This window comes from Pyrgilauda ruficollis, unplaced genomic scaffold (genome assembly GCF_017590135.1).
Source record: "Pyrgilauda ruficollis isolate IOZ18807 unplaced genomic scaffold, ASM1759013v1 scaffold15, whole genome shotgun sequence".
NCBI classification, from domain to species: Eukaryota; Metazoa; Chordata; class Aves; order Passeriformes; family Passeridae; genus Pyrgilauda; species Pyrgilauda ruficollis.
Window position 1 is genome coordinate 16,995,137 of NW_024513654.1, and position 19,140 is coordinate 17,014,276.

At 45.9% G+C, this 19,140-nt stretch overlaps 1 protein-coding gene across 2 annotated transcripts; it reads left to right on the forward strand.

The window, feature by feature from the left end:
• The first annotated feature begins 179 nt into the window (after positions 1-179).
• On the forward strand, positions 180-18,101 carry CXCL12 (C-X-C motif chemokine ligand 12). 2 transcript variants are annotated; one of them, XM_041461239.1, is made up of 5 exons: positions 180-307; positions 5,317-5,434; positions 8,778-8,864; positions 12,292-12,389; positions 14,209-18,101. In XM_041461239.1, the coding sequence occupies exons 1-5, from the start codon at positions 247-249 to the stop codon at positions 14,238-14,240; spliced, it is 396 nt and encodes a 131-aa protein (XP_041317173.1). In that variant the 5' UTR covers positions 180-246; the 3' UTR covers positions 14,241-18,101. The 2 variants fall into 2 exon arrangements, with proteins under 2 accessions (XP_041317173.1, XP_041317174.1); XM_041461240.1 differs by lacking the exon at positions 12,292-12,389.
• The last annotated feature ends 1,039 nt before the right edge of the window (positions 18,102-19,140 follow it).

A 19,140-nucleotide genomic window follows, 5' to 3' on the forward strand; every position in this document is an offset into this window, starting at 1 on the left:
TCGCTCTTTTGGTTTCTTTCCAACCATTTTTAGCAGAGGAAGGATGTAATAACATGCCACGGGCAATAAATCACAGTCTAGCTACTCCCCCTGGCTCTCCTCCCCCCGCCCCCGGCCCCTCTATAGCGGGAGGGGCGGAGGGGCCGCCAGCAGAGCACCGCGGCCGCCGGGACGAGCAGAGCAGAGCAGAGCAGAGCAGAGCAGAGCAGAGCAGAGGAGCGCCTGCCCGCCGCCTCCAGCCCCAGCATGGACCTCCGCGCCCTGGCGCTGCTCGCCTTCGCCCTGGCCGTCATCTCCCTCTCGGAGGGTAAGTGAGCTGCGGGGCCGCGCCGCTCCTGCGGGAGCCCGGCCGGGAGCGATGGTCCCGCGGAAATCTCCGCTCTTCCCCCCTCTCCCCGCAGCTGCACCTCTCTCCCGGCTCGGGCTCCGGCCGCGGCTCAGATGTGTCTGGTGAGCCAAAGCGATGTCTGTGCAAAGCTGGAAGCAGACAGGCTCCAGTTCCTCCCTCTCCTCCATCCCTCCCTGGCTTTTTTCAAAAAGCTGGCCAAAGCGGTCCTCTCTGCCAAACTCGCCCCAGATTGAAGTCGTCTGGGGGAAGACTTTCAACAGCGCTCGGTCTGCAGGGAGGTGGTTTGGCTGCTAAATATGCATATCGACTTTCCCTCTAACAAAAAAAAAAAAAAAAAAAAAAAAAAAAAAAAAAAAAAAAAAAAAAAAAAAAAAAAAAAAAAAAAAAAAAAAAAAAACCCATCCCTAAAAGTTACAAGGAATTAGAAACAGGCGGTTGTTCGGTACCTCTCCTGTCCCCTATCGTGATCTATCTTTTCTCAATCAGAGCAGAGCCAAAGTGGTCACGGCAGGAATTATCGCGCCCCCGGCGCGGTGCACGGGGAGGTTTGGGGGCGCAGGGAGCTGCAGTGACGGGAGGTCTGGGGGAGCAGTCACACCCGCCCGCCCCACGCCGCTCCCGCGCGTCGCGCCCGGAGCCCGGTGGCAGCTACAGCCGCCGCGCTTACTCTGCCAGCTGTGCTCTGTGGAAGCCTCCGCGTTCGGACAGCCCCGGAGACAGCGGACACCCGCGCTTCTTGCCCCGCGTGTCGCGGGGAGCCCTGTGCCCCGGGGCTCCGGGAGGGACGGGAGTTCTGCCCGCAACAGACCTGGGCATCCTCCTGACGCTTCTCCTGCGGCTGGCAGAGATTTGCCATCTCTTGTCCCCTCGTCGAATGTCCTCTGTCCGGGTTTTCAAACCTCCGCTCCCATTCTCATCTCCCGTTCTGGCCAACGAAACTTGGGTGTTCCCCACCCAGGGAGGTAGAGGATGCCCTCCGGTGCCCTCCTTGTTTAGCCTGAGAGAGTTAATTTTCCCCGGAGGTTTCCCGATGCCTTTCCGCACAGCAACCCCGTCCCGCTGGAACACGGAGCCGGCGCTGCCCTGGAGAGGCTCCAAAGTCCCGGGCAGGTGGGCTCCAGCCCCCGCCGCCTTCCCCGTACCCACCACCCGTACCTTGCGGGCTGGCAAGCGAGAGCGGCAGGTAGCGAAGGCAGAGCCGGGGCACCACGGGTGGCAGTGCCAGCTCCAGCCCCTGGCTGCCAACGTCACCAGCTGCCAGCGGCTGGGGCCGCCGGTGCCTGGGAGCCTGAGCGGGCTTCCCTCGCCTCTGGAGGCGAGTGCAGGTCTGGAGGAAGGGACAGGGGCTCTCCTCCCCCTTACCTCCCGCTGGCAGCCTTTGCTCAGGGCTGGGGGGCCGGCAGAGCTGCCCAGCTGCCCCTCGGCTCGCCCCCAGCGCCGCAGCTCTCCTTCGCTGGCAGCGGGATAACGTGTGTCGGGATAAGCGTGCGGGGACCTGGCTACCTGTGGAAGGAAATGGCTCGCAAGGGCTGGAGAAAAACTAGTGTAAGGAAAGTGACCCCACCGTCTTGGGTGTTTAGAGTGGAGGTTTTTGCCTACTTTGCATGTCATGAGGTGCTCTCAGCCCTGATCCAGATGAGGGCTCGCTGGGCTGCCTTGTGCTGGGGTGTAGGTGAGCTCTGAATTCTTCTTAGTTATCTGGTAAAGCTGTGTCTGTCTATCCCAGCTTTGCTTTCCAGGGAAATTGAGCTGTTCTACACTTAAAAAGTTATCAATCATCTCCTGATAATGACAAATACACCCTAGACTGAACAGAAGTAAAATTATTTCCTTGAATGTTTTGTCTGTTTATGTCCAGCCTGCTTTCCTGGATATAGCTTCCCTCTCTATTCAAGCACCCAGAGCTTCCTAGTCCACACAGCATGTTACTGATAACTGCAGCAGAGCTGGCAACTGACTTCTTCCCTTACTGTCCCGTTTCAGGGTAAAGAGAAGCAGATCCCTGTGGGATGAAATAGGTATTGTCCAGCACTGACAAGTGGCCACTCTGTGAGAGCACTTTGTGTGTGCTTTGTCTCTAGAGAGAATTTGTCAGCAAAAGTAGGTGTTCAGAGCCAACAAAACTCAGCTTGAGTTGGAAAACAATAAAACTGTTTATTCTTTAAAAAATTCCAAACCACAAACTTATAGTTGAGGCCAAAAGAGATGTTCTCTTTTTGTCTAAGTAAAATTAGGTTGAAGGAATGACATTGAGATGTCAAACTAGCATCTGGCTGTTCTGTAACTTTTGACTCTATTCATCCATTTGAACCAAATGTGCCAGACAGATAAAGGTCTCAAAAGCTTCGTGTGCCATCAGTTATATGTTTTCATGCAATAAGGCAATTAACAGATTATACTAATTTGTTGTACTGAGAGAATGGCTTCAGCACAGCTTGTGCTTGGTGTTTGGTAGATGTCAGAGAACTCACAGCACAAATTGGTAGATTAATTAATCAGCTCTAATGTACATGCAACAACATGTTTCGCATTTTGAAAAGAGTTACGGAATGTGTTTTGTCAGCCTCAGAGGAAGACCAGAAATGTTCTCTTCCTAAATTAAAGCCTCCAAATGGCCCTTCCCTCTCCTACTTTTGGAAGACAGAGGTTTATGTGTTGGAAGGTGCCACATGCTCCAGTTTTCCCTGGTTTTGAGCCTTGTTGATATATAGCATGGCAAGACAAGGAGCAGTGGCAGGAGTCAGTGACTCCCTGTTGGGGATACAGAGAGCTGACCCAGTGGGTGCAGCTCCCTCGTGCTCAGTGCCTGCTCCTGCTCGCCAAGAAAGGCACACAAAAATACCAAAGGGATTCTTGTGCTAGGAGGGGATTTGTCATTCCACTGCACGCAGGGGCAACAGCACACTGAATACTGGGGCTTCCCCTCTTCCGTGCTCTGCTAGATGCCTTTTCTTGGGCAGGAAACAACCTTGGGACTTACAGACATGTTTAGTCATGGTTAAACTTTCTCTGCTCCTGATTTCAAATGGTATGGGATTGAAAATCCCACCTCGCGTCTGAGAGAGGACAGGATTGCATTATCAAATCATGGATCAGAACAGTTCATCTCTTGCACGTTGTTTAAGTTAAAGCTGGCTTAAACTTGGTTGGGACAAGCTTGCAGAGACACTATCACTGCAGCTGTGCTGAGTTGTATGACTGTATTCAGTTTCAGCCTCCCTTTCCAATACAAATTCACAGATGTGTAGCTATCAGGCACAGATTTGCAGTGGGAAATCCTAGTGCCTTCCTCACTGCTTTCCACATTAGCACTAGGCAGTCTAATCCATGTTCTCGAGGCTCACACTGTAGCCCTTCTTCCTCCTCCCCCTGCAGATTATTAACTCATAGATGGAATCACTGTTTGCAGTGGCAGAAAACTGATAGAAAATTTCTTCAATTTTTTTAATTTATAGTCCAGATTCTGGTGTGAATCAGGAGAAGCTCTATTCCCACTGATTAATTCCTCTCCTGTGGGATCTGATTCTGCCTCATCTCTTGGTAGAGACACCGGAAAAAAAGGGGCTTCCTCCTCAGGACGGGCCAGTTTCACCCTGTTGTCTGTGGTTATGGTGCTAGAGACAGGCACTGATAAACGTGCAATATATGTAGATCTGCTGCACTTGAAGACCTGTCTCTTTTCTCACCTTCTTAGACAGCTGTTTAGGAATTCCAATTCCTTCCCGGCTCTTTATCTCCCCATTTGCCTTGAAAGGGAACTGGGTTTCGATGCTGCAACTATTCCTGTGTGGCTAAACAAACAGGATGGCAGATTGCCATATGGGATCTCAAGCCCTGCCAGATATATATCTGACCACCTACAGCATGAGCCAGATTTTAAGGGTTAGGTGTACAAACTTAATTCCTCCCAGAGGCTGAAAACTGCTCCACTGGGAAATTCTTTAAAATCTTAGGCATCTCTTGGACTTCCAGGCAAGGCTTCTGTGCTTGTATTTTATTGCGCATGGAGCTTTCAAACTTACGGTCCGGCTGAAGACCTTACTTAGGTGCACTTGATTGCCAATAATAAAGTTGTCCCATAGAGAAACGGGGCATCAGAGGCTGTGGTGGGCGCCAGGCTGCTTTTCTCAGTCCTGCATGCATATACATGGCGGATATTTAGCCTAAGGGGTTAAACTTAATTCTGTCCCTAGTGATGCCAGTGACAGAACTTTCATCCAGTCTGGTGGCCCCTGAATAGTGTATTGAGGATGCCCTGGCTGATAACTGTCTCCTCCATTGCCTTACTTAGCCGCAGGCTAGAAATTCAAAAGACTCCGGGTGTCTTATGTGAAGCCGCTGGGATGTCGCATCTCTGAGCCGCACCTCCTTGTGCGGGTACCTCTGCTGAGAGTCAGGGCTGGCTGCGGTGGGGAAAGGTCAGCTGGGCCCTGGGAACGCCTGCGAAACCAGAGCTTTTCTGTAGCCACTAAGTCCCCTGTGAAAAGCCTGCACCTGAGCCGCGCCGTTTTGATCTGAACACCCTGGAATTCATCTCTTTCTTCTGGCTACCTTCTAATTTGGCCTCGGGTCAAAATCGTTTGAGTAGAACAACACCGAGGACAAGTGCCCCCTCTTTTGGCCTTTATCTTGTCTAATTACGGGGAGCATCCCTGTACAATGGCGCGGCTCCTTATTCTAATCTCTTTCGATTTTACTTATCTCCATTTTCTCTCCCTCTTCTTTTGTTTTCCAAAATCCCACGCACCCGTGTTGAAAGGCTGGGCACTGAGCTGAATGGATTGTGCTCTGAGCTGTGGGCAAATGCACTCCCAAAGCTACAGCTTTTCTGCTGCTTTTTTTCCCCACCTGCATATTTGGAGGGCGTTTTTTTCTGTGAGACCTGATGCTGTGGGCCCTGACGGGTGTTTCTGTGCTGGTGACAGGAGCAAGGGGTAACGTGTCCTTTCCCTCCCTTTGTCCTGCAGAGAAACCCGTCAGCCTGACCTACCGATGTCCCTGTCGATTCTACGAGAGCAACGTGGCAAGAGCCAATATTAAGCACCTCAAAATCCTCTCCACACCCAACTGCTCACTTCAGATTGTGTAAGTCTCTTGCTCTTTTCAGCTGGGTGCAAATCTGGCGTGTCAAAAGGAAGGGTCACAGAGCTGGTGCCTGCTCTGGTGGTTGAATTTCAGTCTGCCTCCTGCCATGACTCCCAATTCATCTCTTCACCCCTATGTCAGAGACATCCGGACCCTGCTTTACCCCATGTAAAGGAGCCCAGCTGTTGTTTCCCAGTTGTGTTCTCTGTGATATCCCTATTACTGCGTGATCCCGTGTGCTGTTCCCCCATGGGTGTATGAGCAGGAATGTCAGACAGGCTGCGCATTGCCTTGGGTGTGGAGCTTCACACCTTGGGTCAAAACTTCATAGCGGTCTGAATCTTCTAATGGGTCATTTCTCCATGGAGTGGAGCTAAACAAGCAAAAGGAATCCCTGTGTTTCATGAATCCTCTGCAGGAGGTACAGACCCTAGAAATGTGATGGCTTAATCTAGGAATGCTTGCCAGGCAGGGACTGAGTCAGTAAACTGCAGCAGAACAGAAAAATGGGCTCCCAATGGAAAATAGAGTATTTTTTTTTCTGGAAAAGCAACTCTCATTTTTCAGGAAGCATTGGGATTTTGTTTGTTTGTCTTTGTAGATTTGTGTGTGTATGTTTTAGGAAAGTCTTTTTTGTTCACTTCTTCATGGCTGACTCTCTCTCAAAATTCAAAACCTTCTGAAGGAAAAAAAAAAAAAACCCAGCATTCACCTTTTCATTGCAAGCGAACCTTAATACTCTCAACTTCTGTTAACCTCTATACGAGGGTCTCAGGGACTAGGTTTGGTTTCTGTGCAGTGATCCCATTACTGGTTCTCTCTTTGACCCATATATTGAGCCCTTCCTATTGCAACTCAAATGCTGTAAAAATCAATTTTTGTCATCCAAAAGTTTATTGCACTCAGAAAACTGATGTGGTTTCATTAGATTGCTCAGGAATGTATGTGAACGTATATCCATTCATGAACCAATTTTTATTAGTATGGGGTTTTTTTCTGTCTTAAACCACTCTGTGTATATCATACATATTTTATCATGTGCTTCTGCCTTAGGATTTGGTGGAGGACAGTGAGAAAAATGTAAGCTTCAGCTGAGAAATAATTTCCTTTCAGAAAAATGGCAAAACCAGCTGTGACTAACTCCCATCTCTACCTACAAACAATTTTGGCAGCAAGCATGCACTAGTGCATGGATTTGTGGTCTGGGACTGTCAGTGATGTCATAAGAATCCCAGTGCTAAGGCTTTTTAGATGATTCGGAATTTTCTGGAGTATTTTCAAGAAAATGACAACAGTTAAGACTGGATAGAGTATATATATTTATCTCTTAACATAGGATTATCATAATTGGAGATAAATAAGAGCATGAAATGCAGAAACAGAAACATCTCACAGTCTTGCCCATTCCTGACCCAAATGTGTTTGTGTGGGGTACACAAACCCTGGTTTTTTTACTTTGACAAGTAAGGTACTTAATACATCCCTCCAAATACCCTTTAAACATGACTTTAAACTAAGTCTTTATCAAAACAGGAGATTAAATCAATCAAAACTAACACATGCATTTCTCATCTTGATTCATTTTAAGCATTAAACAACAAAGGCATAAATAAATTAAAAGCTGCCATTTTCAGGAACAGAGAACAAAGTGAAACATACAGTTGCTGGAAACAGTCCCTTATTGTTTGGGATTTTTTTGTTTTGGTTTAGGTTAGTTTTTGTTTCATGTTTGTTTTTTCACAAGTATATTTTCCTTTTTGGTTAAAGGCAGTTGTATTTAAACAAAAAACCTAAGAGCAGGTTTTTGTCTTTCATTCTCTTGGAACTCATCTCTCCAAATCCAGTGAACTCCTCTGTCAATGTCTACTTCTGCAAAGTCCACACTAAATTCCTTGCTTTTCAATACAGGGAAATTAGCATTTTTAGCAAGTAGACACCTAAACCAGTCCAGATTAAATAAACACTCCATACAATTTCCTATGTCTCTTCCTTGCACATGGAACAGGGGCTGACAGGCTCAGAAATGAATGTCTGAAGAAATCAGTGTCTCAGTATTAGGTGAGAGGAATTGTGTTGAATGTGGCTGGAGACTGGTTACGTGTGCTTTTGCTTCTGTACCCTGTGAGGTCAGCCTAAGAATTCCCAGGCATTGCTAACATCAGCAAATCCATTTTTACACACTGTTGGTATCACTTAACTGGAAATGCTCCAGCTTGGCACTGCTGTAAGGGAAATATGAATCAGGCCCATTCATCTCTGTGCTGGCTCAGGGGTTGCAAGACGGATCCTTGATGTGTTTATGTTACAACCATGTTGTTGCATAACTTCAGACCAAGGAGCCTTTTTGACCTCTTATTTCTTACACCATCGTTTTATATTCTGCAGATTTCGTTTTATAGAGGGAGGAACATTATGGCTTCCATCCAGCAAATGTTTAAACAAGTACTGAACTTATTCGTATGGGCACTTCCATAAAATTGCTGCTCTCTGCACTTTCCCAAGGCAGGCAGGCTGTTAAGCAGCTGGGGCAGAGGCAGGGTGCTGCAGGGAATGTGGGAGATAACAGCTCTTTCGAGGTCCTGAGATCCCTGGAGGGTGAAACCTGTTGATGAAAAGCTATTTGTCCTGTTTCTGAATGAAAGATTCTGAGAGCCCAAGTGTCAAATTCACAGATAATTCAAATTAGCTAGAAAGTTTGCTGTGGGAAGTGCAGCTTGGGCATCCAGGAGAAACCCCTCAGGAGGTTTCTGCCTTTGGTTCCAAATGCTGATGAATACATGAGGGGAAACTTGCCTCTGGCACTATGGCACTTTCAGTTGTCTTCCTCCCTGCAATCTGTTAATTCAGTCTTGTACAAAACAAAAAGCTAACAAGTGACCACACCCTTTCTTTCAGAATGTCCACGAGGTGTCTTTCCTCAAAACATGTGAAACTTCAGTTTTGGGTTGAATTTAAAAGCTGTTCTTAATCAATTACTTGCAAAAATTACATACATTTACCATGTCAGTATTTCCAAATGAAATTTTTGTGTTGTTGGCAGTGAGCTCGTTCACGGTCCAGGTATGAATTGGAAGCCTTAGATTCAAATTTTATGTCTGTTGCACTCTCACATGATTCCCAGTACAGACCACAAGAGCCTGTCAAAGGAGACAGATGGTTTCCAAGCCAGGGATATATGTAATGGGTGAGGGAGGTCAAGGATGGGAGAAATAACTCATCCTCTTCATGGGTTAACCAAAAGCAGCACTGGCACCCAAGGAAAATAAGGCACAGTGGGGGCTGGGGGGGGTTGTGGGCTGGGAATTTGCACACCAGACTCACTCTGGCTTTTCTCCTTTGGCAGTGCAAGGCTCAAGAGCAACAGCAAGCAAGTGTGCATTGATCCCAAGTTAAAGTGGATCCAGGAATATCTGGAGAAAGCTTTAAACAAGTAAGGCAAGAGACAAATGGACTTAACAGCTAACATCCTGAATTATTAAAGGGTAGAACATTAAGGGCTGGCTTTTACCATGTGGACAAAGTACACACTTGTGGAATCAGATATTGTTTCAAAGAAGGGTTTGGAGTTGACATAATTTGTATTAAAACAACAATTTCTAATATATCCTAGATGTTAAACTAAGAATTTTGCCAGGGTTTGAGGCAAAAATTGTGCTAATGAGTATGTTCTGGGGTCCCGAACTCATCCTCTTCAAAGAAAAAAAGCTGTTCTCCCAAGGAAAATTCTCCCTTTAATGTCCTTTCTTCCCCAGCCAAACTACAATTACTTCAGAATCTATATAATTCCGGTGTCTTTGGAGCCCCTTCTCCATGTTACACTGGGTGTCTGCTTGCACAGGCAGCTGAGGCCTTGGGATCCTTGGTGCTAAAAATTGTTTCTCTGCTGCCCAGTGTGGAATGCTGTTAATGTTGGCCAAGGCACGATGAGCTACCATGAATAAGTCTTTCCCACAATACCAGGGGAAAAGCAGCCACACTTGGCCAATTCAGACTTTATAAATCTGTCTTTATTCCCCTTGAAAATGGTTGATCATGTCTACTTTGAGGTGGACTCATCCCATCTCTGCTCAAGTTTGTGCTGAGAAAAGCAGCACCGAGCACATTTTTGTGCTGAGCTGCAGGGGAGGGCTCCAGCCTTCCAGCACTGAAAGATGGTACATACCAAATGATGGTACAAAGCATTCCCTTGCTTGCCCAGAGCCCTGGGCTGAGGTTGATCCAGCAGCAACATTTTGGCCAGCTAGCCTACCTGTGCTCTCAGTACCCCTGCCACCCTTGCCATCACATTCCCACCCACAGTAACTGCGCTGTAACCCTGCTGAACCTTGTCCCCCCTGCATCTGTAGGGTGAAGGCAGGGCTGGAATCCAATCATTTGCCAAAACAATGTATTATTGGGGAAGGTATGGCCCCAGGGCAGATGAGTGGCACAGGTACCTGAATGGTCTCCACTGTTTCCTTTGTAAATGCATCTGCCAAACAAGGGTCAGAGTTAAAAAAAGAAAAAAATTCTTTGTCCCCCTGTGTTTTCACAACAAGCAAGGGGGAAAATGCCACCAGAAGTAAGAGATTCCTCCGTGTGTCCCTTTTGGGGACTGCAGTGGGGCCAAGAATGAGGAGGAAGAAGGAAGATAGCTAACTAAGTCAATGTGATTCCAGCCCTGACAGCTCCTCCCATCTCATCTGATGCTCAGTGCCTTCTTTGCTGCCAGCACTCAGCCCTTTTGTCCTCTGGACAAATTCTCTGCAGTTGTAATCCAGGTTAATGCTGCCAGAATGGCTTTGGGTTTAGGCACAACTGAACCTAAGAGCAGGATGTGGCCCATGCTGAATATCCTAGGGACCTGAGCCACTTGGTTTTACAAACTGGGAAAACCTGCTTCAGTTTCTGTTTGCTATCATCCCCAACCTGAGACTTAGGAGGCATTTTAGACATCTGCAAGGTTGGGCAAATATGAAAATGTGCCTGCCTGACTTAGGGGAGCAACTCAGCTGGAACCTGTTCTGCTCTCACTACACTAGTGAAGATCTGAGACCAGCTCTACTGAAACCAGTGAGTCTGCCTGATCTCCAGCCAGATTCTGGGTTTTGTTTACCAAATGCTAATACAGAAGCGATTCTGCCAATTTGGTGGATTCATCCTGGTTTACGTTGAGTAACAAGGGAGAATTTGGTCCCAGCTCTATGAAATAAGATGATAGAAAGCATATATCTCCATCACCTAATCCTGTAATCATGGCATTGTGTTCATTTTCCAACTAGCAATGCTAGCACCAGTGGCATTTTCATGCTCCACAGACAGTCAGGGCTCTGTCTGTAGCATTTTCACAAGGCATGTTTTTGATATGTTTTAGTGCACAGCTTTGACTTCTGCAATGAAATGTACTTTGGAATATATTTATAGCGCATCAAACAATTCATATATTTGAATTGGAGCCATATGAATGTTGGTAGTTTAAAACACCGATATCCCTCTAAACTACTAACAGCTTGTAAAATGAATCTATATAGATCTATAAATGTTAATGTAGCTATCAGTTTCAATCAGCCATATATTATATTTTTCACTTGTACCGAAATTGTATGAAATGTGACATTACCCTATATGCACTAGCAATAAAATGGCTAATTGTTTCATGTTATGAAAACCCAATTGTACATGGGAATTTATTTTTTCTGGAATAAAATCAATACGTTTTGTAGAAAGGGCTCTTGTAGTTGCTTAAGTAGAATCCAAACTGTGAAGACATCTTAATCTATACCAGTACTTCAATATGAAAATATCTTCAGTGCCATAATCTGCAGCTAAGGGCAAGGAAAAGTTCTTAAAATAGCAGTCCAATACAGTTAAATATGAAACCAGAATGTTTTTTACTAGGGAATTATTTTGCTCACTAATTCTGCTTAGCATTTATTATTGCTTTATATTCATCACATCTCCATGTAATTTACACATGAGACATCAGTAAAACACATTCAGGCTGTCAGGGATCCAAATTCCTTAAGTGGCTTTAAAAATCATTGTGCAGCTGCTGTGGCCAACATCATTCAGCATTCATCCACTGTCATGTTAATATAGTCCCACTTCAGAGCTTCCCTCGCTTCAGGATGCCGGAGTCCATTAAGCTCAGTGGCTACTGCAGACATGCAGGAGAGATTGGATGGATCTGGAGAAGATAAAGTCACATGGGAAAAATCTTTCCATTAAGCCAGCTGGGAGAAAGGAAAAGAAACTTTGAATGCGTAGGGCTGGCTGTGTTGGCAGCCAAGCCCTGCTGCTGCCTTCCAAACCCTGGTGTGGCAGCTCTTCCTAATTTCTAACCTAATTTGTAAGTAGAAATACAAGATGCCAGAAGAGCAACCTCCCAGTATTCCACCAAGCATGTGCTGGGTTAAGGCCCCACAGGAAGGGGGACAATGTGGATGATTATTTTTACAGCCTTGTTTTAAGGCACCAAATGCCTTAAACCCCCTCAGAGTAGCCACTGGTTCTTGCTGATGTCAGCAGGAATACTGGGTGGGAAGGCAGAAATCCAGCTCCCCTTCTGCTTCCTCAGTACCTCAGGGGGAACTTTTCAGATGGTGAGGCTCCTGACTGAGAAGTTCTGGAAGGCATTTGAGGAGGCTTTGGCATTTTGGGTAAAAGGATTGTTCTGGCCTCAGGGCTTGCAAATGTTCTTCCACCAGGACACTTTCACTTGTCTGGCATTTCTCTCAGACAGAGGTTATATGAAAGGGGATGTCATTACATTGCACCCTGCCAGCAAGATATGAAGGGGCCATAGGATAAATGTGAATGAGGCCTTTGTATATGAATAATTTATGGCAGTCTTTTTTTGTATTTTTCTTTTAATTTAGACCACGTCATCGCACTCATAAAAAAAAGCAACAGAAGAAACGGGGCCCACTCTGCCCTTCCCGTGCAACACCACTAAAGTCTCCAGGGAGAAAGAATGGTAGGAGGCATTAGTTTCTGAGCTGGGACACCTCAGGTTGAAGTCCCTGCTCTTCCACTGACCACGTTATGGGACCTTGGGCAAATATATTAGCCTATCCAGATCCCCATTTCCCCCCCATATTTGTTGAGGATAACATCTCTCCCCTTCCAGCAAAAGAGTATTATATAGATGAAACTTTCAAAACAGGGGGAAAGCTTAGCTACAACAGATGTGGGATGATTTTCCCATTTTACAAATGGGAATTATAAAATTTACAACATTTTACAAATGGGAAAATGGACACACAAATAGACCAAAATAAACCTGAAGCAAAGACAAAGTCAAAAACAGGATAAAGGTTTGGGAGTCCTATTTATTTTAGCTCCAGTATCAAACTGACAGAGTTAAACTCCAACAGCTGTGAATTTGCCACTGGTGTTTTTTAATGAGAAATGCAGCACCGCGTGGTGACAACATGATGTGGTGCATGGGTGACTGGTTGATGCCTTTCCTATGGGAGATGCTGGGCAAGTCCCAGAGAATGGTGCTATATATGCCAATGCTCTGGATGTCCCAGGTTTTTCTTCCTCACAAGGGTGGTTAGTCCTGCCTTTCTGCACCAAAGGTTACTGCTGTGGGATACTGGAAAAGATATCTTCGGAGGAAAAATTTTCCTCATGGTTTAGTCATTCTTTGTGCCTAGATGAGTTTTCTGAGACTGCCTTTACTGGGAGTCACAGTCTCTAGCTGTGGGCACAGAGCCCTAGTTGTCCAGCAGGCATTGGAAGAGGTGTTCGTCAAGACGTGCTGAGACATCAGTTTTTGAATAATAGAATCAGTTTTTGAAGGTGTTTACCCTCTAACGCTTGTAACTCAGTGACCTCATCTAGGTTGCAAAAGGCCAACCAGCCCGGAGTAGGAAGAGGGGTCACTTCAGACAAAACCTGGAGGCCACCAGCACAAACTGGCTCCTTGTTCTGGGTGAACCATACACACGAGACACTTGCACTTTGCTGTGATGCCTAACCCACACTCTCCTGGGTACCATGCTCACACTGAGCATGGGACACTCCATTTGTCTGCACCCCACCTGAGCTCCCTACCTCAGCCCTCCAGGCCTCACAGGCTTACTGTGCAGCGCCTGCCTGCCTGTCACCTCACCCTCACTGGGCAGCTGGTCGCCACAAGCTCTGCTGTGGTCCCCAGCTGCTCACACCAGGTGAGGTGCCAGGGCAGGGAGGCTCAGGGGTGGCTCCTGGCTGGCAGAACGTTGGCTGCCTCTACTTTCCAGCCACCCCATGGTGGAAGCCAAGCAAGAGCAGAGCATGGGCTGCCCTCTACGTTCCTCCATCCTCACAGAGACCTGGCACTCTCTGGAGCTGCAGCCCACGATCTCCATCAGAGATGTGGGATAGGAGCAGATAGAGGAGGCATTCCCAGGGCCACTTGCTCTGCTACTGGGGCTGCTCACAAATGATTAACCTCCTTTCCCTGCTGTATTTTTTGCCGAGTTTCTTTGCCCACCAACAATTCTCTGCTCTGGCTTTCAAGTCCAGAGTAAGCTTTCTAGTCAGCCTTCCTACTGTATTAGTTCTGAACACCTTACTAACTGTGATGAGCACAACCTGCCCAAAATAACACTTATTGCTGGGTTTGCCCTGCTGGGTCCCAGTAGCTCCTTGTGGAGAACTTCTCCCAAAATGCCCAGCAATTACTGGTTGGAGGGGCTGCCTTTGGGTTAGGCCAGACACAGATTTGTGTCTGACTAGGCCTGATAGCAAAGCTTTTGCAACTGAAATAAACCTTAATAGTGTTTCACTTTCTTCTTCATCAACAGGAGGTTCAAGATGTAAGAGGCAAGCATTGTAAGCCGTCTACAGGATTTCTTACTGTAGGACCCAGAGAGCAGATAACCAGTATTAGGGAATGAATACATTTCACTGCTAACATGCAGCACAAAAGCAACGCTTCACGCATTTCCAAAGGTTTTTTTCTTGGTTATTTTTGATGGGTTTTTTTTTTTGGGTTTTTTTCCCCTTGCACAAATTGGCTTGCTTTCATAGTGCTATTTTTATATAGTAAGATGTAACTATTTGAGAAAAAATATGAATTTATACAGGTTGGTTTATTACCTAGCACTGGGGGCAAATACCAATTTAAACTAACCCTGTTATATGACATTTTATTTCCTTTGTTGTATAGAGGTCCTGCTTTATTTAACTTTCTTTTGGTTCATGCAAGTCTCCTGGAGTTTTAAACCTAGAAGGACATGAACTGTACAGTGCAATGATGTTGTGTAAGTAGAGGTGGAACTCCTTGCCTCCAGAAGTCATAGAGGCCAAGAACATAGGAAGGCTCAAAAGCATCAGACTGATGACAATAGACAACATTACCCTGAGTGGCATTTACAGATGTTTTGGGTGAGTGATTATACTCAGGGCTACAGGGCTAAAGCCCTTCTCTGAAGATCAGAACCCTTGCTGACAGCTGTGAGCAGCTGGATCAATGCACATCTGGTACTGCAAGGTGCTAATACTTGGTTTGTAGTAGTGTGTGTTATGAGCCACAACACAGTTCTGATGTCATCTGGCATTTCCTATGTTCCTGTGCTTCTAATGATAAATTTAGCAAAAAAAAAAAAAAAAGGAATGGGTTGTTACAGCTCTGACCGCACGATCGTGTTGAGAGTTGCTGGAGGAGTCAGCTAGGCTGCCATGCACCAGGCATTCCAACCCATCCACAGGAGGCAACTTCAGCTTGCCTGTCTGGCTTTGCACCGAAGTAAGCTGAGATTTATTCGCCCTTCACCAACGATGAACTGCCTGAGGGCAATCACATCCCTGGTTGCTCTGGAGATACCCAGAAGAGGATATCTGGCCACATCTTGGAGAAAAGAGATGCCTGGGGCAAGAAAGGGTCTGTGCAGTCTGTGGAAGGAGAGGTGTTTTACAGGTGTGGAAATGAAGGCCAACACTCCCAGTTCACCAGCTATCACGGGTTTGCTGGTGAACAGGATAGCCTCTGGAATTCCCTTTGCAAAGCACAGCCTGGGACAGGCACCACTCCTTGCACCGATCCCCTAAGCCAGAAGTTTCTTTCTCCTTATTCCTTCCTGTATACACAATATCTGCTACATGGTATGGAAAGACATCTGCAGCACTGCAATAATCATGTCACGCTGTGCACTGAGATCTGGGAGGAAGCACATTTGTGCAGCACAATGCTTGTGTTTGTATGTATCTGTGTTTGTATTGTAAGCAAAAAAATGTCGTGAGATTGTCTTTTTTAAGCTGGTTGATTCAAAAGAAATCTTCCCTCTTCCCTGCAGCATGTGTCAGGAATACTGAGAGGAGTGTTTCACACTCCTTTTTGTGGTAGGCATCTTTAGTGCCAAAGAGGTGCTTTGGCTATCCAGGGAGTCCATTATTTCCATGTGGATTCAGGTAAAAATCTTTCCTTTCTGCAAAACAGGGCTATTGCAGAGAGGCCTTGAGCTGGGAACACCTCACCTCATTTGCTTTAAAGCAGAAACAAACTGCTGTGCCTAAAATATTTGTGTTTGTGATTTTAACATTCCTTTTGTTATCATTACCAGCCTGGTGCTTTAAGTATATTGTGTCTGTGTTTTGAAAGGTCTGGTACCACTGTACTTGATGAGATTGGAGTTTTGATTTCATATTAGTAGGATCAGATCCTCTCCTGGAAGGGGAAGGAAAGAAAGAAATTGTAAGAGAAAAAGTGAGTTTTTTCTACGTATTTGGTATCCTAGGCTCCATTCCCCATCCCACACATGCACCTGCATTTGCCAGTGGTTTGCCAGAGGTGGACATGTGCGTGTCCAAGTCAAGAATGACTGCAGAAAAAGTCACCCAGGAAAGTGCATCCTTCACACGTAACTTCTGTCAAAGGACAGCCTGAGGTCTGATTGATTCCCATTGCAGAAAATGGAGAATTAAATAATCCTCTGATTTTGATTCAGCAGCATGCCCTGCTCATGATGATATGGGCCATGATAGTTTTGTGTCCAGGGGATACTTTAGCATTCTGGTGAGAAGGTGGGCTAGGTAGATGTGACTGCACAGCCCTGCCTGTGCTCTGCTGCAGTCCTCATTAACAGGAACACTGAGATGGGCAGTGCTGGAACACCCCTGCCAAGCCCAGGCACCCTGCTCGGGATGGTATAGCCAGGTAGTGCAGGTACTGCAGGAAAGGGGGGCTCCTGTCAGCCTTCTCCTCTAGGGGCTGCAGGGCTAGACTCTGCTAAAGCAAGGCCATTTGTTCCTGGGACAAACGCATGAGTAGCAGCAGGAGGAAAATTCACTCCATGAAAGAAAAGGGAGCTTGTAGAGCCAGGTGTTTGTGTGGTACTTTGGGGGCTGCCTGCCCCAGCCCACACAGAGACTGGGCCCTGACACCTCTGTGCTGGTGATGCTTCTCTTCACTTCTGTATCTGAGACCACCCAGGGCACGGGCTGCTCTCAGGGGCCAGCAGCGTGACCCTCCCTCACCTGGATTAGGCTGAGCACATCGTGAATGCAGAGGTGACACAGACCTGGCCAGAGGCTTAAGTGAGAACCTTTTGAAAGCTTTCTCTTGCTTTGGACCAAATTCAACAAAAGTGGGAAGCTTTGCTGTTAGCCTGGCTTTATTTGCATGATGCACTGCGGAGAGCAGCCTTGCTCTTCGCACCAGAGGGACCAGTGTCTGGGCTGCCCCAGTGCACCACAAGTTTGTCCCTTTCATGCCACAACCAGAGCAGGCTGAGAAGCAGCACTGGCAGCATCTCACCTGGGGAGAGCACCTGGTTTTCCCTCCTGCCTTAAACTGTTGACCAAAGACAGAGTCAGGGGAAGGAAGTGTGAGGAGATGGGAGCGAGGTAGGGACCACATGTGAACAGGAGGAACAAGAGATAACACTGAACCATGCTGAAAAAGCAGCTTCCATGAATGTGAAATCATCATGTGGGTATTTTCAATGTGCAGCTGTCAAATCCCAGTTTTAAGAGTAGATGGTATTTATTGCTGTGTCCATTTTTTATTTATACTAGCTTTATACTTTCATGTATTAATATCTTATCTGAATTCTGCCTGAGGAAGAATGAAATGAAGGGTGACTTTGATGTGTTTTTTATTAAGGTGTTTGAGCAAAGGTGACTTGTTTATTTTGCAATGAAAGTTTTTTTCAAAGTCAAATATACACATTTTGTTGAAAATGCAGTTCCTATAGGAGTTTTTGTTGCCAATTTCCCTTTATTAACCTCTACAAGGTCCTTTTCTCTGGCAACTTGTTTTGAGTGATGTGATTTATAGCAGTCAAGGTTCTTTGTGAACTTACCACCTAAAATTAGATTGTTTTTTCTTAATCAACATCCCACCAAGATAATCGTTGTCTGAAAACATGAAACTTTGGTTGCCACAGAGAAGAAAACATGTATCATGGTAAAAGGGCTGCATGAACCTCCCATCTTTCATTCCTTAAGAACTCTGTGTTGTCAGAATGTGGTAAATACTGTACTTTATATTTTTATTAAGTAAAAAGAAGTATCTTCCCAAATAATGTGAAAAGGGTTTTGTATTTGTGTTCCTGTAAGGCAGCTTTTATGGAGGAGTTATATTATGCTTTTGAAATTACTCCTTTCATAGAAAATTTTGAAAATAAACACTTTTATATTGTTGTAATTTCTCACATAAATGTGTATGCACTTCAAATTTTCTTAATAAAAATATGTCTGAATAAAGTTTTTGCTTGATTATATATATATTTTTTTTAATCCTTACAAACAAACAGCTACAATCTTCACTCAGAAAAACATTCAGATGTAGTATGTGTCCAGTTTCAAGGATGCCGCCATACAGTCCCAATGCCCAGACTCTCTGCAGGGAACCTGAGGTGAAGGGTCCATGGGTCTGCCAGGGAGCAGCAGCTTAGCAGATTGAAATGTGTCATCTTCAAAAGGAAACCCTTAGCCATTTGCTCCCAAAACAGAAACCCAAACTTCTTTTTTTAAATTATTTTTTACTCTTTTCTTCCCTAAACTTGTGTCCTGCAGCAGTTGGACTCCAATGAAACTGAGAGCTGTGAGCTGGTTTTGTTCCAGCAACAGAGATGCCATCATCATCATCTGTGCTGAGGGGGGGATGAAGGTTTCCCTGAAAGCATGACGGGTAACAGGGATGCATTTGACAAGAGCAGATGTGTACAACACCGTCCTTGGGGCTGCTTTTCCCAGGGCACAGCAGGGTCAATATTCAGTTTGGAGAGGGTTAAAAATTTGAGGCTTGTAGAACTGACCTGCAGGAGCTGCAGGTATAATCCTAACTTGGAAGATGTTGTAGGGAAAGTGCTGTGAGTTTCAAAACCACGAGCTGAAAACTGGTCTTGGTTCAGTGCATCTCCCCATCTGCAAGTTCTCATGGCAAGGGGAAACTGTTTCCTGGGGTCACCCTGCCCCTCCACCCTGCCCTGCTCAGCAGCTCTGTACACCTACTGCAAGACAGGTGAATCCCAGCCCCATGTACAGCTCTGGATGGAGCAAAGCTCAGGGAGAGCTTAATACAGCAGTGGAACAGTGCTTGAGCTTTTTCCAGCTTCTTGCTTAATAAAGATTTCTTGTTCAAATTGATGCAAGGCAAAAGGCAAAAAAGGGAAAAAGGAAACTCAGATGACTGATGACCCCTTTGCAAATCCATCAATTATTTACTAAGACATTTATGAAAAACTAGTAGGTAATTGTGAGTGCAGATGGTCAGTGAGAGATTCCAATGCGAA

Excerpts from the sequence above, each read along its gene's own strand:
- CXCL12 (XM_041461239.1), top strand. The coding sequence starts at position 247 with ATGGACCTCCGCGCCCTGGCGCTGCTCGCCTTCGCCCTGGCCGTCATC. Across the intron at positions 308-5,316 it reads CGTCATCTCCCTCTCGGAGG|AGAAACCCGTCAGCCTGACC; the intron begins GTAAGTGAGCTG and ends TTTGTCCTGCAG. Across the intron at positions 5,435-8,777 it reads AACTGCTCACTTCAGATTGT|TGCAAGGCTCAAGAGCAACA; the intron begins GTAAGTCTCTTG and ends CTCCTTTGGCAG.